The 22,944-nt window shown below is 37.5% G+C and overlaps 2 protein-coding genes across 2 annotated transcripts; both read right to left on the bottom strand.

The window, feature by feature from the left end:
- Positions 1-3,561: 3,561 nt before the first annotated feature.
- Positions 3,562-9,993, bottom strand: LOC137725682 (probable ubiquitin-conjugating enzyme E2 24). The gene is made up of 10 exons (XM_068464452.1): positions 9,583-9,993; positions 7,738-8,675; positions 7,532-7,599; positions 5,868-7,333; positions 5,605-5,736; positions 5,001-5,399; positions 4,842-4,905; positions 4,566-4,705; positions 4,156-4,467; positions 3,562-4,047 (listed from the first exon to the last, which is right to left on the bottom strand). Exons 4-10 carry the CDS (start codon positions 7,323-7,325, stop codon positions 3,802-3,804), a joined length of 2,751 nt encoding a protein of 916 aa, XP_068320553.1. The 5' UTR covers positions 7,326-7,333; positions 7,532-7,599; positions 7,738-8,675; positions 9,583-9,993; the 3' UTR covers positions 3,562-3,801.
- Positions 9,994-18,611: 8,618 nt separating this feature from the next.
- Positions 18,612-21,037, bottom strand: LOC137726317 (large ribosomal subunit protein bL21m-like). Its single transcript, XM_068465228.1, has 5 exons — positions 20,501-21,037; positions 20,318-20,398; positions 19,421-19,522; positions 19,108-19,182; positions 18,612-19,026 (listed from the first exon to the last, which is right to left on the bottom strand). The coding sequence occupies exons 1-5, from the start codon at positions 20,951-20,953 to the stop codon at positions 18,898-18,900; spliced, it is 840 nt and encodes a 279-aa protein (XP_068321329.1). The 5' UTR covers positions 20,954-21,037; the 3' UTR covers positions 18,612-18,897.
- Positions 21,038-22,944: the final 1,907 nt, after the last annotated feature.

Consider the following 22,944-nt stretch of genomic DNA (forward strand, 5'->3'; position numbering starts at 1 on the left):
AAATGTAATATTGTACTTGAATGGCAGTTTTTTTTTTTTTTTTTTTTGAACAAACGATATTATCTATATTAAAGAAAATGACAGTTTGGAATTACGAAAAATTCATTTTCATGTTTTATTTTTTTCATGCTATATATGAAGAAAGATTCAAGGAACTGTGATTATCTGCCACCTCTTTATATATGTTTCTTGATCTCTATTTTTTTTTTTTTTTTGTCAAATGAAATTACTTCCATTAAAAACTAGTACAAGAAAGAGAGATCAAAAGGCCTCCCATAAACAATAGTAGGTAAAGTAAAAGACCTAAGCAAAATGAGAGCTGCAACTCAAGATACGTATGGAGGCTCACACAAACTTAGGCTCGTAAGTAGAAAAAATGGACAAAAAAATCCTAATCTAAGTAGCATAAACCAAGTCACTCAGTACTACGGCTTGGTGGTATTCCTCTTCACTTGGAAGTGAGAGGTCTTAGATTCGAATCTCGTGGATAGCGAATTCGATATCAAATTAGGCTGCCCATTGTGTGGTTTTACTGAACTTTCCCTCCCTCAAAAGTAGCATAAGCCAAAGTGACTTGTCTCACTGCCTAGGTCAAGTGTGATTTTGACGTGTGAAAATTAACGTTTGCTCTCAATAACACAAGGGTGATGTTATATACACATTTTTTACCTTGTACACACTTTTTTCAATTTTGACTGTTGGATCGAATTAATTAAAGAAAATCAAATGACAGAAATTAACAAAAGGTGTATGGAGGTAAAAAAAAAAAAAAAAAAAAAAGTGTGGATAGCACTGCATAAGGCATTATCATAGGGTCTCTTCTCAAGATTTAAAATTTCCGGCATTGAAACCCTCACAAAAAAAGGTATCACAGTAGTAAAATTTCTCCGACTATATTTAAATCATCAACAAATCATTTCTTAGGTACATTTATGTCCTTCACAGGGACCTGGATTGTCTGCCCTCCCCAATCCCATACCCTTCCCAGCCCCTCTTATTTATGTGGTCACGGTTAAACCACGGCAATATTTTATATTGATTTTTTTATAGAAATAATAACACAAAAAGCAATCTAAACCCAACATTTTTATTTTCTCATTGCTTTTTGTCTTATTATTTCTATAAAAAAATTCAATATAAAATGTTGACGTGGCTTAACCGTGACTACATAAATAGGAGGGGATGAGAAGGGTATGAGATGAGGAGCGCAGACAATCCAGGACCTTTTGTGAGACTAGGAATAGCCGCTGCAGCTGGAGTCGGAGTCGAAGATATAACGACCGGGAATTGAACTCCGTCGTAAAGCTTTTGCTGTGGGATCGCCACCGATGCCAATGCCAATGCCAATGCCAATGCTAATGCCATACTGTCTTTCTCTGTTGTTAGCTGCTGCTTAAAGAGTCATTCGAACAGATTTCAATAATTTGCAATCGCTGGTGGTTTATTTAATAGAGATCATGTTGGGTAATACAGTGTATCATCATGTAACATGATAGAGAAGTTAGTTATTGTTTCCATACCAGGCAAAAGATTATGTAAAAAGCAACCCTAGCTACGTTGCACAATGTTGGAATCCCACATCGGTGGGTGAAAAGAAATAATGGGTTTAAATACGATTACCCACTTTAATTAATACCGAAGTTTTTTTGTGATAAAACTTTACACTTGACGGATTGGACATGTGGTAAAGTTGGGAACAAAATCGATGTTTAGTGGAGCCCCCCGACCTATCAATCTAAAAAAATCTCAACATGGTATTAGAGCCAGATTCAGGTTCGTGCAAGTCAACGGGCTTATCACCAAGAAGGAAACAAGCCATGACTTTTAATAGAGAGCCAGCCTCTGGGTTCCATTGAAAACAAGTTTGGACTCTCAACATAAAGCCGACTCTTAGTTTCAATTGTCGATGTGTGGATCTTCACTTGCAAACCACTAAATGGAGTTACACGTGGGGGGGGGGGGAGTGTTGGAACACAACGGGTTTAAATATGATTATCTCACTCTAACTAATATCGAGGTCTTTTGTGACGGATTGAGCAGATGATAAAGTTGAGACAATATCGATGTTGTTAGAGTGGGACCCAACGGGCCCGTTGATCCAAAAATCCAACACGTGGATGATCATGTGAATTGTGGGACTTAGTTATGTGCCAAATCATCACATAACAGAATTTTTAACGGAATTGTGATAGAAGAATCACATTGATTTGGGACATCTATTTTTAGGGACTACATTGATTGATTTTCAATTTCAGAAACTATGGTGGGTCAATTTCAAGGACCATTTCCTTAATGCTAAAATTAAAGAAGGGAGAAAAAGCAAATTTTTGGGGATTTGGATCCTCTCCTAAGCTAATGGAGAGGATCATCCTCATCAATCATCCTTGGCCGTTGAATTTTTATCCAACGGCTACAATCATTATAATTTTAAAAGGACCCCTCTGTTTGTAGTCGTTGAATAAAAATCTAACGGTCAATGATGATTGATGAGAAGGATCCTCTCCATTAGCTCAGGAGAGGATCCAAGTCCATTTTTTAGAATGGTAATATCAATTCCAATTTTGTATACAGTACCTTATTACCTAAAAATTAAAACTGAGCTAACGAACGAACGAGGACTATGGAATCATTGGTTTGTCAAGATTCAGGAGGCCATCTAAATCCCTAGCCACGAGAAAAATCCTGTGACCAACCTTTACGGCGACATTAATCCTTCTTGGCCTCTTCACTCTCTTCCCTCTTGGCATTTTCTATTGTTTAACCTTGTTCATCTACTGGTTGTGGTTCTTTCACTATGTCGAAGAGATGCTATGTGGTGGTGGTTGCTCTCAAGCTCTATGCACGACGAGAGCGACATTGGTTGGCCTTTGTAGATGTTTATCATGTGTCTCATATCAAGGTTTTTTTGTTGAAGATTGCAAGATAACTAGAAGGTGGATGTGGTGCTTTCCTTGTGGTAACTTTATGGTACTTCTTTGGCTTTTGAGGTTTACTCTTCATGAGTGTTATCTTTATCTTTCAAATTGGTTTAATGCTAGCCATTCATGATTAATAAATTGTATTGTGTTTCTGATAAGTTTGTAATTACAGAGCTGTGTTGTTTAACCTACTTCAATAACTTTTTCGTCACAAGTGCCCCTTTCCAGAACAATTTGTTGAGGCCAACATTCGGACCTTTGAAATTTGATCTAACGACTAAAGTTGTTATAACTTTTAAAGTGAGCCCCTATTTTTAGCCGTTGGATCAAATTTCAAGAACTCAAATTGATGGATTTGGTGGAAGGAATCCGGATAGATCCGTTTCCCAACATTCATGATCATCTAAACCTTTGACTGGAACTAATGTCTGAATCTAATTCCCAGAACATGTTAAAAATTAAATAAAGGTTTAGCGTAAGTGGATGTAAAAAATGAGGTTAGAATCTAATTCATCTGCGCCCAATCGTCAAGAACATATACACAAGCGCGCGCGCGCCATGTGTGTGTATATATGTATGTATGTATGTGTGTGATTCGTATTTCTGTCTTTTTCTTGGCAACCAGACAAGTCCAAGTTCTAACTTTACCACACAACTCAACTCTTACTTTTTATTCATAAATTTTGTAAGCAAGACACACTATATTACAGATGCAGCACATTCCAAATGTTAGAAACCAATTTTTTATACACATCCAAACAACCAGACAAATTTGCATGAGCAATCTTACACCAAACACACATTGAAAGCATATGGACTTATTTATTCACATGACAGGAATATCTTCCTTGGGCAACTTTATATTATAATTTTTGTAACACGTTCATTTCTCCGGCCCGATGAACTGGTTGCAGTCAATTCCCTTGGCGGAAAATGCCTCAACCAATTTTGGTAAGAGCTTAGAGAGCATGATTTTGAACCCGGTAGAGCTTCCCTTACCGTCTGTATCTTCAGTTTTCTCGAAACCAACAGCACACCCTACTGGAGCCCCGTCCATATACGCCTTACACGCCATTAGAATATTTTGGCAGCGGCGAGTGAAGTGTTCGATCACAAGCTCCTCGAAATGCTGCATCAACGTTATTAAGTTACAATGTATACCGAACAATCATTTTGCACTACTAATTAAAACAACGGAAAAGTAAACCAAATGAGAGTCCATAATTAAGCATTGTACCTTAGGTGGCTTATGGAGTGTGTAGAGCATGGACTTGCAAGTCATGAGGAATGCATTTTCGTTGTAGCTTACAGAGTTTTTCTCTCCCTCGGTTCTTCCTATCTGTTGATCATACCCAGCTTCATTGAAATATGGCTTGTCGTTAAGCACGAGGGCTTGAAGGGAGAGAAGAACTTGAAGAATGGTGGAGCCCCCTGGATTCCAAACTTCAGTGCCTGTGCCCGTCCATGTATTAAGAAGACTGAGACAGACCTTTCCGGACTCGTACAAGTTAGGGTTCACACGTAGCCCACCAGAAGTATAGTGTACCATCTACATAAAATTTCAAGATTGACATGCTAAATTAGCACTCACGATGATAACCATCAATGTGAAATATCAGAACTGCACATCCACATGCAGGTACTTACAGGCGGTTCATGAGGATATTCTGGTGGAAGATAAATATCAAAGAAGAAAAGCCCGTCATGATATGGAGTTCCAGGTGCACCAACAATGGCTGCTCGCAGTAGATCCATCCTTTCCTCGAAGGCGCGGACATAGATTTGTTCTGTTGATGGGTCTAAGTTAGTGTTGTTCCTCTAACGATGGTTAAAAGCATTTTGCATAAGAATATCCCTTGTGTTGCCAACTCATGTTGTGAAAACCATTACAAAATAAACTTTAAAAACAGATGAAGTGCTAACCAGGCAGATCTTTCTCGAAGATGCTCCACTCTTGTTGAACCCTTTTCATCCAGCCTCTTTTCACCTACGAAGGAACCAAACGGATAAGAATTATGGCTAACCAGACTATATGAATATATGAAATGGCATGTTTATGGGAAATATCATCAAGTATCTAACCTGAGACAATGCCAACTCCTTGTTAGCACCATGAAAATGGTGGTCGGTGCAATCAGCAATTATGTGAAACTGTCTAAACTGATCTAAACTGTCATTAGCTTTTGAATGTGGAATGCTATTCCCCTCAAACCTCTCCAGCTCAGTCATTGACTGTTGCTCAGTAAAGAGGTCACAAGTTTCTGCTATTCCTTTCTCATGGGGAATCTCAGATTCATTTCCAACTTCAGAAATACAGACTGATGGAGAAGGAGCTGAAAGCGGCACAGACTCATGGGATCCAAAGAGACTCGCAGCTATGCTAGTGAAAAATCCAATGGCAGCTTGAGGAAGGAAAGAGGAACTAGACTCCCTTGTGTAATCTTTTCCAACTTTACTGACATCATCCAAATTCAATAAACCCTGAACATAAAAATGTCGTTTAGCTTGTTGTGAGGAAAATGCAGAAAATACAGGCTTTCTCCATGGATTTCAGAGTTATGGGAAGCAATAATGTCAAAGTTTTTTTTTATTGAAAACCAAAATTTCAAACATTACATAAACTTCATATACACCCAAAAAACAGAGAGAGAGAGAGAGAGAGAGAGAGAGAGAGAGATGGCTTTACCTTTCCGTTCTGGTTAGAAGGTTGCTTCTCATTTTGAATCATCTCTCGGTTCAAGTCCTCGATGTCATCTTCTGCAGGGAGTGCAGCTGAAACTTCATGTTTGTCAAACCGGAAAATTTCATAAGGGGGCACCTGTAACAATGACCAACAAAAAAACTTAAACATGATCATCAAAATTTAATGGGAAACCAAAGTCAGCAGGAAATCATTTTACACACAGAATGATGAATAAACAAACCAGTAAGGACGGCTTAAATTTATACCTTGCTTGTAATACCAGTAGCCCATCTCACTTCCACAGCTCCATCCTTGAAGCCTATAACATTTCCAATGTGAGATAGGTAGCGTTTATCAGTGTAATACTCTTGATCTCCACCACAGTTCCTGTTGTCAGAAGCAGCCTCCTCGCTCATGTCAATCTTTGTGTGCGGGCAGTTTTTATCCGCTTGTTCATCAAAGTGATTCTGGACCAACCTGAACACATAATCGCCAAAACAGTAGGAGTAATCTGGGTGCTCAATCAGTTCATAAGCGCTTACAGTTTCCTCCAACTGCTCTCCCTTGGAGTACTTTTCTTCAGGTGCAGTGATAGTTTTCCATTGCACCTTTACTGTATGTTCCTTTGCATCCACACCCCTCACGACACCCCATTTTTGGCTGCTAGACATGTGTGGATCATCGTACGTTCCTTTTTCCAGGACAAACTGTTCAGGCCAAAATTCATGATCATTTACAACGCTTACCGGAACTAGTGTCTGTGAATCTAATCCCAAAGAGTGGCTACCATCTTGCCATGCCACATCAACTTTGGTCCTTGTCTTTATGATCACGAAGACTTCATCCCTTGAATTCGCGTTACTTCTCCGAAATCCTCTTTCTGATTTCTTGTGCTTCTTAACCATCTCACAAGTGGAAGCGTTTTGAAAAGCCTGCTCCATGGCAGCTTTATCATCAGCAACTTGAAGCATGCACCAGTCACCAAGCTGCCAGTTTGCATGAGAGAAACATGACAACAAATTCAATTTTTTTGAATCCAGCACACGTGGAGGAGCAGGCATTTTCGGATTGCAACCCATGAGAAAAGAGGCAAGCCAGTCAACATACACTAAACCTCCTTCCACAGAACAAACAATTCCCTTGTCTTGATTTTCCCTCCAGTTACCGCATAACCATCTACTTGATTTGGAAGCAGTTGAGAGCCTGACCTGCACTCTCTGTCCTGGATAATATGGGTACTGAGGATCTTCAAGTAGGTTTGGAGAAATAGGTAAGAGGTTCTCTTGATCCACAGTAGTGACCTCACGCTCCGTTCCATCGTCAAAGACAACAGTAACACGGTCAACCACTCTATCCACCCTTCCAAGCCATGGGCCAGAAACAACATAGTCCCCCACCGAAATAGAGCGGATCTTTGATAGGTTCTTGGAGTTTACATCTTTTATTATAGTTCCATTATCACTCTCCAAATCGACCAACATGTTAATCCCAACCACTCTGCCCATCTGTCCAGATGGATCTCTTACAGAGGATACCATGTCCCCATATACGAACCCCCTCTCAAACGCGAGAAAATCATCGATTTTCCCAATGGACGCCTCCAGACTGGACAATATGTTACTGGCATGCCCGCCAAAGAAATATTCGTTTTCCTCTTGATCCATGCTGCTACCAGTCTCACTAAAACTCTCCCAATCAGAGTCACTGAGGAGTGCATTCATCATTCAGATGCCTACGAGAACATTACCATACATCTCAGTTTGATATCAACAATATGAATTAAAGTATGAAACTATGTTTGCAAATCTATTTACATAGATGCATGTGACATGTACATGCACATATAAAACATCACTACAAGATAACACAAACGAAATCCAAAATCAAATGAGCGAAAAGATTAAAGAGTCCACGGTGCAAGGTTTCTCACCTCAACTGCAAGCTGGGAACAAATAAAATTACAAGCTTTCTAGAAAAACTTGGTTAATCTTCACTGATCTGCAAAACAAATATTCTTTTTTAAATCAATTGCCATAGAAAGCACATAAAGCTCAACTTAGTACAGAAATTAGAGATATGTAGGGGAAAACATAAAAGTTAATAGATAAGAAGAGAGTAGTAAGGTCGACTACATACCTTTTACGATCCTCTGTGATTAACAGATTCACCTTACACTTTTCCAGTTGATATTTGATAGTGATATCTCCAGTAGGGTACTTTGACCACTAAAACTGGAGATCTAATGCCAAAGGAGATTTGCCCTACCGGGAGGGATAACAGGAGTCAACGAGGACTCCAAATGCCAAAGGAGATTTGCCCTACAAGGGTAACAGGAGTCAACAAAGGACTCCAAATGCCAAAGAAGATTTGCCCGATTACCCCAGGAGAACTTCCAAAAGAGCTTTTCCCAACTGCAGAAGTATAGCGCAACTGCCAGATGAGATCTTTCTCAGAGGTTGAGGTGAAGCTTGCTGAAATAGCGAGGAGAATGCCAAAGGAGATCTGCCCCAAAGAAACACTGGAGTTTGAGATAAATTGATGACAAGTCAACAAAAGAAGCACTCTTCTCATCCACTACGAAAGGAAGTCAACCAACGACAAAGGAACTTCAGTAACTTTTGCCAAAGGAGATTTGCTCAACAGAGCTGAAATCACTAGTTGATACAGTAAATATATCATATATATAGAGACATGCACACATGAGATGCGTTCGCGCGTCTCTTGCCAAAGGAGATTTGCCCCAAAAGGAAGCCGAAGTTTCTGTCAGGGATTATCTACTGCCAAAAGGAGGTTAGCCGAGCTCAACGAACCAACAGAATGCAGGAATGGGACCACAAAGTTCAATCCCGCCAACAGAAGTATGTCTTTACGCTTGGTTTACTGCAATTCAGCTGAAGACTACGTGATCGCTCAGATAGGTAGGACAACCTTCACCGAGAAAGATCTTGAGAGCTTCTCTATACAGTATGATACTTCAGCAACAACACCACCACCTTTATATATATATGAAAACTCTAAGGAATCTACAGAATAGCCACTTTTCAAGGCCACAAGTCATATAAGCTTCTGCGAACCTGCAAGAGTCACCTTTTCATTTTAGTGTGACAAAAAAACATTAAAAAAAAAAAAAAAAAAGAACGAATAACAGTCCAACAGAGTTAAAGAGGTTCAAGAATACGAGTAAATGCCTAAAACAGAATAAGTGATATGTAATTTTAAGCAAACTCAAGTTTCTCGTGTGTGAAAGGAATGTCTCAAATTGTTAAAGATTTAGCATCTTTGTAAAACAACCGAACAAAAGCACTTTAGGATCTTCTGGAGATTTTGCATCTTTAGCATGTGATCTCTTTTGTTGTCAGTGTATTATTATTACTATTTTGTTTTTGCTATCCTTTATAACAATTAACAGAAACCAGCAAAATGTATCAATTAGAGCAATAATTGAGAGAGATATGATGCTGTATGAATCCTAAGTGGGGTTGGTTGTATGAACAAGGAGCTGGATACAATAAAGCCTTTATGACACAAATTTGGGTCCGTTGTATGAATTTTAGAACACCACTACGCTCTATTGAACAGCCGAGATACTTCCGTTGGATAGCAGAGAACAAAAACCATAAAGAAGCTCTTACTCCAACAAAATCATTTGGGACACGAATCAAACATCTTTCACCAAATAGCTTCAAATCCATGCATGAAACCCATGTATCCACATGCAACCCAAAAAAGTATTAAATTTCCAGAAAAAAAAACCCACCAAGTTCCTTCTATGATTCCATCCCGTTAACCATTTCTTCCCAGAAAAAACCATAAAACAATCATGAAAACGTTAAATTGGCAAACTAATCACATCAAGAAATTCCAACCCAGAATTTTTTAAAACTCAATGAACATAAAGTCCAAACTTTCTGCATACCCACCAAAACAAAAATCATATAGTCAATGAAAGCGAACATATTTGAAGAGAGAACAAGCGTGTACCTAACATTAGCAGCCTCTGAAAAGCAGGGGAAACCGCGGCAAGAAAAAGTCAAGAATACAGCCAATAATACTGAGAAAACATCAGAAAGCCACCAAAAGCTGACAATAGAAAGTCGACCCAGAACACAACTCCTCGGAAGAATATCAGCCGTCTCATTTTCCCGGGAAAATCATTGGAAGGAGCTAAGGAAAAATTGGGATTCCAGATACGGAGATGCTGCTGCTGCCCGGTTCGAACCCATCCTGCGCGCCGTCTCCGAGCCTCCAAACCGTTGCTGGGCACAGTGGATTGGCGCACATGCAAAGACAGAGAGGTTGTTTTCTTCTGGATTTGGATTTTGGTGATGGTTCGGTAATTCGGAGGGGTTGGAGTCCGTGTGCATCTGTGTCCGTGTGCGGCAGCCAATTGGATATAAGAGATACAGCGAAAGAATATACCAACAGTATCAGACATATATACTGTTGCAAGTCCAACTACATTAACTCCTTTGTCAGTCAAATTACCATTTCGCCCTTCCTACATTTTTACGCTATGAATGATTATGTAACCTTACATTTCTCTCAAACATAAGCGTAGCCAATTTGACTCAACTCCGTTCCATATGCCAGTATATCAAAGACTAAATACTTAATTAAAGATTGTAGTTCACTTAATAGCCACTAATGTTAGTGAAAAAACACTTCAAGAATCAAATTTTAAATAAAAAATCATTAACATAACAACTTTTAATGCCGAGTATATTTATAGCCGGGTGCAATAACAATTGAGTCTAAGATTTCATTTTCAAAATTAGTGATATTTAAGGATTGTTTTATTATTATTTGAGTTTTTGAGTAACTTATTTATAAAGAGGCGAATTAGTATTTAACTCAACGTATATGTGAAGAATATTCTTCATTTTATTAAGGGGAGATACACAAATGTAATAAACATCAGACATGCTTTTAAGACGATGCAAAGCACCTGTATCGGTTTATTTTAAAGAGGAGATAGTATACTACGGCAGCCGCCCATGTTTTTGGAATATTTTGTAGAGACAAAAGAAGTACGATATTCGATATGCTATGAAGCAATCAGTATAATGAAGCGCAAGAGAGGGTGAGGATCGAACTCTTGTTGTATGACTAATGTTAAGTACGTACCTCTCATCATTATACCGCGTGTGGTGTTTTATTGTTTGTCGAGGAATGTGTAGTACTGTAATACTTCACACGCATTGTATAACTAAGTCACGAGTATTAATATTATGCTCTAATGTATAAACTTGTCGTTCATTCATAGTATATCATGTGAAATTGTCAATTCACACAATAATATTTAAAAAAATATATTAATACCTTACATATAAGTGACAACACCTAATATTCCTGTTTGAAAAACAAATTAAGATGAACCATTTAAGAAATATTTAAGTACAAAACAAAAAGGCTACAAATATGGTTCCATCCTCTTTTAGGCAAAGTGTTGAAAGATACGAGTAAACTTTAAGGCCTTGCTCTAACAGCACTAGAAATTAGACATATAGAATGCTAAAAGAACATGGGCAATGGAAAATGACTAATTCCCAACTACCATACCTTTAAACCTCTACTTAGATAAACACATGTAATTTTTTATATGTTTCCTTTCTCTACTGCTACATTCTCTAATCTCTTTTGAGGTGAATTATTTCAAAGTGTCAAATCTTTGTTGTACTTTTTGTTTTTTGTTGTTGGAGAAATTGTGGATGCATACTTGAATGCACTTTGCCATATGGATGCGTAATGTGCCCTAGATATGACTTCCAATTCAACTCCTGTGACCTCGATGGCTTGTAAGGAAGAGATTTTTTGTGTGCTAAGAACACCGAGCGAAACACCATACGTCATTATATAATTGGAGGAAAGTCTTTTTTCACATGTCACTTAAGCTGCATAATGACATGTAGTGTTTCACTCCATGCTTTAGGTATACTAAAAAATCTCTCCGGGACCATCCATGTTCTTTCTAGGCATAACGATTTGCAGCCATCGGTTCCTTTACAATGGGCAAGCATTTAAGTAATGTAATGACTTCTATATACTCTTAATTACGGCACTTAATTTTTTTTTTTTTTGTATAAAATGACAAATTAAATGAAGTAGTTAATATAGAGAGAAATAATGTGCGAAAATTAGTTTTCTCTTCCAATTTGTAGTGCATAAATGTATCATCTTACTATATATAGTGGGTCGTGTTTTTCCATTGTGCACCGACCTTTGAGCTCCAAATTTTGATGGTAATATAAACTGTCCCTTCCCTCTAAGATAGGAGAACTTGCATGACATAGATTCTCTAGTACAATGCGTCTTGTACTAATAATATAAAAATATATTTTTAACTTTTGTTTACATGTCATTGTGTTATTGGCACACGATATCACCGTAACAGTGAATCTACGTTATATAAGTTATTTTCCTAAAATAGTATCTCGGTACAATAACTACGGTTAGATTATTTTAGGCGTATATAGAGGTGCAAGAATTTGGATCCATTCGAATCCGACTTCAAATTTGAACGGGTTCGAGAAAGTACGAATTGAATTGGGGTGTAAACTGCGTACCAGAGCTCATGCATGCAAAGTACTTTTCTCATTGCACACACGTGTATAGCACCAAAGCCACCAATCCATACACGCATTATAGTAAAATGGCTGATGAGTTTATATACAACATTATTACAGTGTTTGATGAAATACCTTAGATAATAAGCATTGACAGTCTTTAACATTACTTTACAGTATATCCACCCTCAACAAGCCACTACAAATAATAGTAGTTGTCAACGTATGTTGACATAAGCTTTTGGCATATGTTAGCATAAATTGACAAATGTCTTATAGGTACTCGACGAAATGACCTAATAAAATTTTTTTGATAGATATTATGACCACATGATTTAAAAGTCCTGGTTCGACCCCTGCTAGAGAGCATCTTGAGGTCGAATATTCAATCATTCCTTTGGCAATATATTTCTTTTTTCTCATGCATGCCAATTAATAAATATATATCGGCTGGAAAATGCAATCATATATGTTCTTTAATTGGTATGTTGCGCATCTAAAAGCTTTGATAATTTAAAACCCTAGTAGTTCATACAGCGCAGGAAGTGTATAGTAGTGCCCCATTAGATCAGCAAGTGGAATATTATTGATTGATCACTCGTGATCAATTCCATCTGCACTTTTGTGTATAGTATAAATGAATTCGAATGCAATGTCATTTAGCACTGGTGTTTAAAAGAGCTAACTTGTATAGTATAGTTATACCGCCGGTCACATGCCAATAATACAAAACAAAAAAGCGAAGTTAGTACATGTCTTTGTATTATTGGCACGGGAAGTTATGTGACGATACTCTTATGTCATACAAGTCTTTCTTAAAGTACTTATAAATGGAAAATCCTAAGTTTGACACCCATAGACCGTAAGTTTGATATTAAATTATTATAACTTGGCTCAAATGTTTCAACGTGCACACAGTGGTTCCAACGGCGTACAACAGTGGATATGGGTTTTCAGACACCGAATTTGGTGCGTCGAGCCCTGTATTTTAATGCCCTCTGTACTTTTTACACAATTACTCTCATTATGGCTTCGTCACCCTTCGTATGTCGGATAACACCCTTCGATTTCGGTGTCCACATGGATTTCGGGTTGGGGTGTATTAGTTTGATACCACAGCTTAGGTTTTTCGAATTTGGTCTCATGATTGCGCTGATGCCAGTTTGGTATCAGAGCTTAGGTTTTCAAAATTGCTTTTATGATTGCTCTGATGCCACCAGAGCATAGGTTTAGGCAGTCATGCATTCATTGCACATGTACGTGATGTTAAACACTAATTATTCTCCATCTCTTATGTCAGAACTATGCCACCTCATTGAGCGCAAGCTACGCTTACTTTTTCCGAATTTGAGCAATTTGACGCAGCTATCGCTAATGCCATCTAGATAGCTTTTCGTCCTTCTCAGAAGAATGCTTCGAAGATACGTATCCGATCTTGCTCTGATGGTATTGTTATAATTAAAATAATAAAAATTCAGACGAGAGACAACGTATCTGGTAGGAGACGAAAACGATTTTACTTTTACAAACCCTAGTTAGTCGAGGGGGACGGTTTTGGAATGCTGTTGGTCCCGGCTATAATATTGCAGTAGCGTGTATCCATATCGTTGAAGGTGGATACAAAATAATTTGGATCTTTTAAATATTTTAAGCCTTGAAAGGTTCACCTTCTTCCATTCTCTCAATGTGCGTTTAGAATTCTGTGCTCATACCTTGTGAGTTGTGACACCATACATAATTGGTTTTTTAGCCGAAATGATTTCTGAGATTTGTATAACTTCTTATTTTGATTTCTGAGATTTGAAATTAATAGAAGTAGCCACTGAGTTTGTCCATCATCAATCATTTTTCTTATTCCATGGAAAATCTCCATTAAATAAGGCTAAAATGACAAAAATACCATCAATTTTTGTCAAATCATTTAGCCCATTGTTTATTAAATTCATGATGTTTTTGTCATTTTGGTCCTTATTTAATATAATTTTTCATGAAATAACCAAAATAATTGATGGTGGACAAACTCAGGGACCACTTCTATTGATTTCAAATCTTAAGAACCAAAGTAATGAATTATGCAAATCTCATAAATGATTTTGACTAAAAAAAGTCTACGTAATTTCTTTCATTTGTTTGGATTTGCAATCAAATGCGCCTGTGACCTAGCAGTGCAAATTATATTATCCAAATCGCAACTCACAGCTCCACGTGTACAAGGCATTAGGGCCTGCATAAAGGCAACCTCTTTGGAGTCAACATGCAATTAGCTGGCATCTATCTAGTCTATAATCCGGTGATATTCATCGTGAAAACGATACCTATATAATTGCCTTAAGCCTCGAATTTTTTTATTCGACTAACATAGTAGCATGGACGAAAAGAGCGATATATGTGTGTGTTGGTCCGAGACCTAGTTTTTTGATAATCAGCGTTGTAATAGCGTATTTTTGTAGTGTCAATGTAGATGCATTGTAAGAGTCTTTGTAGACATAAATCGTTTTCTTAAAGAGCCAGTTAGTATCTTAATTGTAAGGTAAATGACGTTTAACTATTTTTAAGTCACACTAAATCATGTCTGTTAATGAGATCGGGGAGACAGATTAGCTTAGTGTTTATCCTGAACAGAAACCGGGTATTATAATTAGTGGTCATTATTGGTCCAAGACACTTATTAAGAACAGTTTAGGAAAGATAATATGCTAATCTGTCGTCGTCAACCCGATCATATTCTGTAATAGTACAAAGACAGATAGAATTAATTAACTAATGACATAATTAGGCTAGTTAAGATGGTATTCGTGGAGATTTATTAGGAAAATCTGTATGAATGAGATGAAGTGGAGAAACTATTAAAGTGACAAAGAATTCCATTAGCATAATCATATTAAACTGAAAGTGGGATACAAAAGTGCTTTAGGGAAAATACCCAACTCTGCACAAATATAGTTTTGTAGATGGGTGGCAAAGAGAAGGTGATTAGTCCACTTAAAAAAGCACTTTTGTTCATGGAAGAGGGATATTCTCCTTTTACCGGAAGCCGGCCCTTCAGCCATCTAGAGCAACACCAACAGAAAAGATTGGACTTCAAAGAAAAATAAATCATAGAAGTGGATTTAGTTGGGTCTATTACCCAAATGACTTCTAAGCACTCTCTCCAGCTGTCCCCCTTAAGCGCTCCTGCTTCGTCCACTCATTCTAATTGAGCACATTTTAATGTGCTCACTTGCAATTCGAATCATGGGTTATAAATTGAGATGTTATCTTCTATAGTTGAGATCTAATTCTAAGTAAACATGCAAAATAATATGCGAAATTCCACAAACAACAAATCATGAGTTACAATATCATAAACTACGGTAAATTACTAGTTCAAATCTCATAGACGATGACAAATAAGTTCAAATCTCATAAAAAGAGGACAAATCATGAGTTCAAATCTCGTTATAAACTACGACAAATCATGAGTTCAAATCTCATTAGATGACGACATATCACAAGTAAATCTCATAAAAAGAGGACAAATTATGAGTTACATTACTATAAACTAAGACAAATCATGAGTTCAAATCTCATCATAAACTACGACAAATCATGAGTTCAAGTCTCATAGATGACTACATATCACAAGTTCAAATCTCATAAAAAGAGGACAAATCATGGGTTACGGTATCGTAAACTACGACAAATCATGAGCTCAAATCTCATAAATGATAACAGAAGTTCAAATCACATAAAAAGAAGACTAATCATGAGTTGCAGTATTATAAATACGATAAATTATGAGTTCAAATCTCATAAATGATGACATATTTCAAGTTCAAATCTCATACAAAGTGAACAAATCATGAGTTACAACATCATAAACTACAACAAACTATATGTTTAAATCTCAAAGATGATGATAACAAGTTCAAATCCCATAAACAGAGAAGAAAAGAGAGAACCAAATTCATACAAAATAAAAAGCATTATGCTGGTGGGGAGTGACGTAACTGGCATGCACAGGAATGCTTTCTTGAAACTATAGGAATCGTGGGACCTTGGACAAATAAGTGGGGGGATATACACAAGAAAAAAAGCCATATGGCATGGTGGCCGAAAGTGATAAGTCTCATCTTAGCCAGGGTTTGGGTCAACGAAACAGATCTGCACGTATGATATGCTGCAGTTTGCTTAGTCCATTCACACATCATTTGCGTAACGAAAAAAAATTGGAGTCTCGACCATTCTCTCTCTCTCTCTTTCTCTCCGTATTATATAAGCATATGTAAAACGAATCTAAAGACAATCCTTCCTCTTCCGACGTTGGTTTAGTTGCATTGGTTAGAATGGATGCGTTTGTTTTGTACATTTGAGTTCAAGTTCCTTTTCCGCAATTAATGGCATATTCAGAAATTGTGTTAAAAAAAATCAATCTTAAGTGATAATAAAATCATGATAAATAGAGCTTATATATAAAAATTACTTAAGAAATGATCATGAGCGTCAACTTATTTAGCATAAAAAATATTTTGAGTTTCTAACCTCTATATCATTATGATTTGATTAATTACATTATAGCAAATGACGCTTTATGGCAAAAAACGATCATATTTGTGCACCTTAGTGTATGATCTAGGGAGCAATTGTTATTTTGTGGTGCGAAATTCGCGGTGTGTGGTTCATCGCCTCTGGGTTTCGAGCTTCTGAGGCTGGCCATCCCTCACATAGGCTTTTAAGGTTTTCTCTACTAGTCACTTTTGGGTCTCGGTTGGTTGGGCCACTTAAGAGGATATTTATATGAGTAAACTGCCAATTTGCCCTATGAACTATCACCTAACTTTCGATTTCCCCTCTGAACTTTTTAATTGGAAAATTAAGGACTTAAACTAATTTTTTTTGGCCGATTTCCCCCCTACCATTAGTTTTCATAGATTTCATCCAAATTAACATTAACTCTTATCATGTGCAAACTCTCCCTTGTGGACAAAAGCGTCACTTCACTAGACTTTCAGTCATAAAAGCTATAGAATCATACATATTTGCATAGGTTTATATTTTAGAAATCTAAGGTTTTCAATTATTTTAAAGAATGATGCGACCAAACTACCTACACATGTTGTGCACATGCTTCCATTTAACAGAAATTTGGATGGAATGAATGAAAAGTTAACAGCAGGGAGCAAATCGGCCAAAAAAATTAGTTTAAGTCCTTAATTTTCCAATTAAAAAGTTCAGGGGTGAAATCAAAAGTTGGGTGATAGTTGAGGAGGCAAATGGGTAGTTTACTCTATTTATATTTGTGTTGAAACCCCTTATGCATTTATGTTTCACCGTTTTTGTACTCGTTGCAGAAAGAAATCATTCCTCATGTTTTGTTGCATTAGCAACATTCTTTTGTATGCTAATCCTTTTTAGGGCCCGTTGTAAGTTGTTTATGTTTGTTTGAACTTTGTTTAATGAATTACTCTACCTTTGACCCCAAAAAAAATGCACCTTGGTGCAAATTGGATATAAATATTAAGACATGAAATTAAATATCTTTTATTTGATTAAGAGGCAAAAAATGAAAATATGAAATTAAGTGTTGAACACTAACTGTGAGCAAATTACTTTTGTGAGGGTCAACTTTAAACATAAAAGCCAAGCCACATCAATATAGCACATATAAATACAACTTTTCCGTCACTTATTACTACAATTTAATGGTATTCCTTACAACCACAATATTGCTCGCCTATTACGAAGCTTAGCCCACTCTCCCACTCTCTTAGTTAGTTAATATTTTTTTGTTAAAAAAAAATTACATCATTTCAAAACTGTAAGAAGGTTCATATGACCCTCCTGGGCAGTGTGCAAATTTACATTAATTTAAACCAGAAACCAAAAGACAATGATTTCCTAATTTGGTTGCCATTGGTTTAACCTTAACATAGTAATGTACAACAATTAGACTGGAGTATTGCCTTATAAGGTCGAAACAAAAGAGATCGACAAAGTTCAAGTTGACGTAACATAAAACCTATTGGTCCAAAAAAGTCCGAAAGTGCCCGTATAGGTCAGAAATTAATGGTCTAAGTTAGTTATAGCTCAGAGAAATTTTTTTGATGTTGGTGGATGTACCATTCCAAATTAGAAACCACTATCAAGGTTCTGCAAGTTGACCAAAAACAAATCACACAAAAACTAAAAAGTGACAACAAAAAGGTTTTAGGTTTACTAGTTACCCACCAAACGTTAATTTAGGGAATTTGGGGCCGCACATATTATTCATTCAACTGAAAAGAAGGAAACAACTTGAACTTAATTTCGACCAATGGAACTTCCAACTTCGATTCAATCTAAGTTTCGACCAACATGCATTCATGACACGAGAAGAAAACAGAGACATGCCGTGCAAGGAATTGTGAAAGAAACACACTCATGGCTCATGCACGAGTTGCATCATCGTTCACGTCACGAGTCAAGACCGAGCACAAACAAAAGATTACTAAAGATCAAGAGGAGCAAAACTGATTCAATCAGCTAGGGGGATTTCATAATTTGCACTTCTAAATACAGAAGATAAAATTGGCAAAAATTTGGGACACAAATCCTACAACCACCACCCCCGGTTAAATTCTAAATTTTCTATTTCGAATGACAGCCAAAACTGTGTGTGGAGCAACGTAGGAATCTGATTATGCTCACCATAAAAGCACAACATTATGAGCAGAGTGCCATTATTGCTAATGTTCAGCCATAGTGAACGTCTATCCTAAGCAGCAACTGCAACCTTTTCCGTTTTCTTACCAGGTGCCTTTGGAGCCTTTGGAGGCTTTTCAGTGACTACAGGCTCTGGTTTCTCAATTCCTTGAACATCAACTATCCTCAACTTAGTCAATTCCTGAAAGAAACATAAAATAAATGATAATCAATGTACTAAGAAAAGAAGTTGTGACTGCTTGGACAAGGTTCCCGAACATACCTGGCGATGTCCTTTGGTTCGACGGTAATTCTTCCTCCTCTTTTTCTTAAAAATAATTACCTTTGCATCTAATGCCTGAGATGAAAAACGGAAAAGGAACAATACAAATATAAATTCCAAAGGTGAAGAGAACCAATGTATATGTATTGTAATGGTTACAAATTTATATTCTGGTGCCAGTGAGGAAAAAAGAAACTACAGTACTGTGACTCTTTGGTTGGATTTTGAAGCATACATATATTCATTTTTCTTCTTGCCTGTGACACTCACGCACACAGCGGTAAGAAAAGAGAAACAATGCTGTCACACTTACGTGCTCCTCAACAACCGCATGAACTGCTGCATCTGGTAATATGGGCCTACCAATTATTGTCTGACTACTTGAGCCCAGCATGAGAACCTTGTTCAATACTAACTGCAATAAACAAGCAAGCAAAACATCAGACAATAGAGTTCATTTATGAAAATTATAACGTCGTCTACCAAAAAATTATGAAATAATACAATTATTTGATCTTAAACAAGGATACAATAATTTTATGTACTTTGCTAAATTCTAATAGAGATCAAGAGATTTATTACAAAACAACACAGAAAGGATAGAATCAATGGATAACAGGAAAACCGAATGTTCGCTCGCAAGTCCGGCTTGCCCTCTTGAGGGCTCGGATACAAAACGAACACCAATGGAAAAGAAATAGCATCCAAAATTATGGTACTTCGAACTTAGGTGGCCCTCAATGCTGGCCACAAAACCATCTTCCTAGTCTAAATATTTACCAAAACCAGTGCAACTCCTAAGATCTCACCAAAGTATTCATTTCCACTTGTAAGCCCATTAACATAACGCTCAATTCATATCACACAGAAACTACCTTTCTACAAAAATTACTTTCCCCCGGCATAGGACGTTGCTTCCAAATTCCAATTAAGAGCTTCTTTTAAGCCCAGCAAAGAGTCATAATCTTGGAAAACACAAATTCAATTGATCAAATAGTAGCGAACGCAGAATGGATGCCAAACATTAACATACCACCAGTGAACTGAACAGCTAAAGACTTCAAATTTCAATTTCAGCGACTATGAGTACTGACATTATTCCTGTGGGTAAATGCAGTACAAGTTTGCAACATAAAGTTAACGCATACATAACAACCGACGAAATCCTAACACCGGAATACGCAACACGCAACAATTAATCTGTACCGACCTTATCATTCACTTCGCAGAATTTCAACTTTTCTGTGAAAATGCAGTCCCCGTTGCTAACCTTGAACTGATGTGAACCAACCTACAACAACACCACCACAAAATCACATTCATCAAAACCAATCCTACCAATACAACAGTCTCATTCGACGCCCAAAGATAATAATCCACTCTACAGACGGACCTGAACCACCGCGAAAACCGGCTCATATGGCTTGAAAACCCGATCAGACCTCTGAAGCGGCCCAATCACTTGGTACCCAATGCCGGCGGCCTCCGCCTCTTTCTCCTCTGGAGTATACTCTCTTTTCGAACCGCTGCATCGGTAAGCACTCTCGTCCTCACTGTCCCCAACTTCTTCATCGTCGTCATCGTCATCGTCGTCGTCGTCGTCTTCCTCCTCTTCACTGTGCTCATTGTCTTCATTTACGTCGCCGATTCGGGGTTTCGACGAGAAATGGCGGGTAAGTGAGCGAGTGGGATCGGGGCTGGAGGAAATGAGGGAGAAATTGGAGGTGAGGGTTTTGAGGGGTTGGTAGACGGGGAGGGGAGGTGGGAGGGAGTGGAATGAAGGGCTTTTGGAGAAGAGGGCGGAGGCGTGGCGGGTCAGAGCTTGGAGGCGCCGTCGGGTCGCCATGAGCGTCGATATGGCTCTTTGGGGCTAGGGTTTTAGCTTTCTCGAGTTTGGGGTTTTGAGGTGGCCGATATTTCGGTTGGTCATGATTTGGGGGGCTTTCTTTGGGTTTTTTTTTTGCTAAATTGCTCTTTTTTCAGTTTTCAGATATGATTTTGATTTTTTTATATTTTATAAAACTGAAAATTGAAATCTCGTTGAAGGAGAGCTTTGTTTGAGTTTTGCTAAAACTACTTTCAGAAAGAAAACTCAAAACTCAAGATCAAATGGGTTGTTTGATAACCATTTCATTTTCAGTTTTTAGTTTTCACTTTTTCGAAAACTAAAAACTAAAAATTTGTTTGATAACTACTTTCAGTTTTTAGTTTTATAAAAAAAATGAAAAATGAAAATGAAAAAGTAAAAACTCAAGGACAAATTTTGAAAACTCAAAATTAATTTTTAGTTTAAAAAAAAACTAAAATAGTTATCAAGTAAGATTTTAGTTTTTGGATTTCAAAAAAATAAAAAATAAAAAATTGAAAACTAAAATTAAAATAATTATCAAACGATTTTTAATGTTTCAGTTTTTAAACAAGGGAAAAGTAAAAGTAAAAATAAAATGATTATCAAACTGCCCATAAATGTTTTTAAGAGCTAAAAGTACTTATAAATTTTTCTGTCAAAGTGTTTATAACCATTCTAAAGACAATTTCGAACTGATTTGAAGTTTAAGCAAAAAGTTTTGATCTTTTCTCATCATTGTGTCTGATTTTCTTTTTAGGTTTTGAAATTTTTTATATAAGCTATCTTAGCAAAAAAGACATGAAAATCAAATCTCATAGTCAAGGACAAAGAATTATCTTAGGGTTCTAAAAGTAGAAATTTGGGGCTTAATGAATTCCTCTTCACTTGTAAATTCGGCTCGTATAAATGATGAAGACATATTATATTTGTGTTAAATTTAATATTTTATTAATAACTTATTGTGTGACATGACTTAATTATGCACGATTCATATTCATTGTTATTATCTTAATTTTAAAACTTCTCACTGTAAGTGTTCCTTTACCACAATGGTGAAAAAAAGTTTGAGCTATTGCATGATGGCGTGGGTTCAAACACCAGGCTTATTAAGAGCAGTTTCAGTATGGTGGAGGCCCCTTAGGGCCATCCACTATGCTATCCATCCAATGAACAGTAATCACATTTAATGAACAGTAATCGTTTTTTGCATCTCTACCCCTACATTTGAATAGCTCTGACAATAATCAATAAAATAATAATTTTTTTTATAAAATAATACCAAGATAATTAAAAAAAGACGAAGCAAAGAGCAGCATCTGACTCTCTCTCTCTGTTGAAATGAAGACCACCAACACCGCCACCACAAACACAAAGCTTATCCTCCTCCACCCCCAAGCAATCCACAAACCCACCACAAACGGCGGAAGCCACCGCCTGTGGCTCCTCTTCTTCCTCTTCACCTTCTTCACCCTCGCATTCACCTTCACTCTCATCAGCACCACCATCCCCCAAACCCTCCCCAACTTCTCCCTCACCCCCACCTCCGTACTCCCTTCTCGCCCGCCATCCTGGACACACTTCTTCACTACGCCATTTCATCATCAAACACCTCATCAGCATCCCACATGTCCCCGCTGAAACTCACCTCCATATCCTCCGCCCTCACCCGCGCCTGCGCACCCACCTGTAATTTCCTCGTTTTCGGCCACACCCATGAGTGCCGGCTGGTTTAGAACCTGACAGAAACAAAATTAAAAAAGACGTCTAACGTCTGCTGGCATCAGAATCACCTCAAGCGCTCGGGCTAGCACAAATCCACGGACCTGCTTGGGCTCCCTTGCCAGCCAACGCTGGACTTCCTCCCTCGGGCAATCAGGCCCTATGCTGAGGCCTGTCCATCGAGCAAAAGCTCCCGCTGGAGCTGCTCTAAAGGGACCGACATTATGCGATCAAATCCAGCTGTTCGTTTTGGGCTTTTATTTGGGCCT

Source organism: Pyrus communis, chromosome 2 (assembly GCF_963583255.1).
Source record: "Pyrus communis chromosome 2, drPyrComm1.1, whole genome shotgun sequence".
Classification (NCBI taxonomy): Eukaryota; Viridiplantae; Streptophyta; class Magnoliopsida; order Rosales; family Rosaceae; genus Pyrus; species Pyrus communis.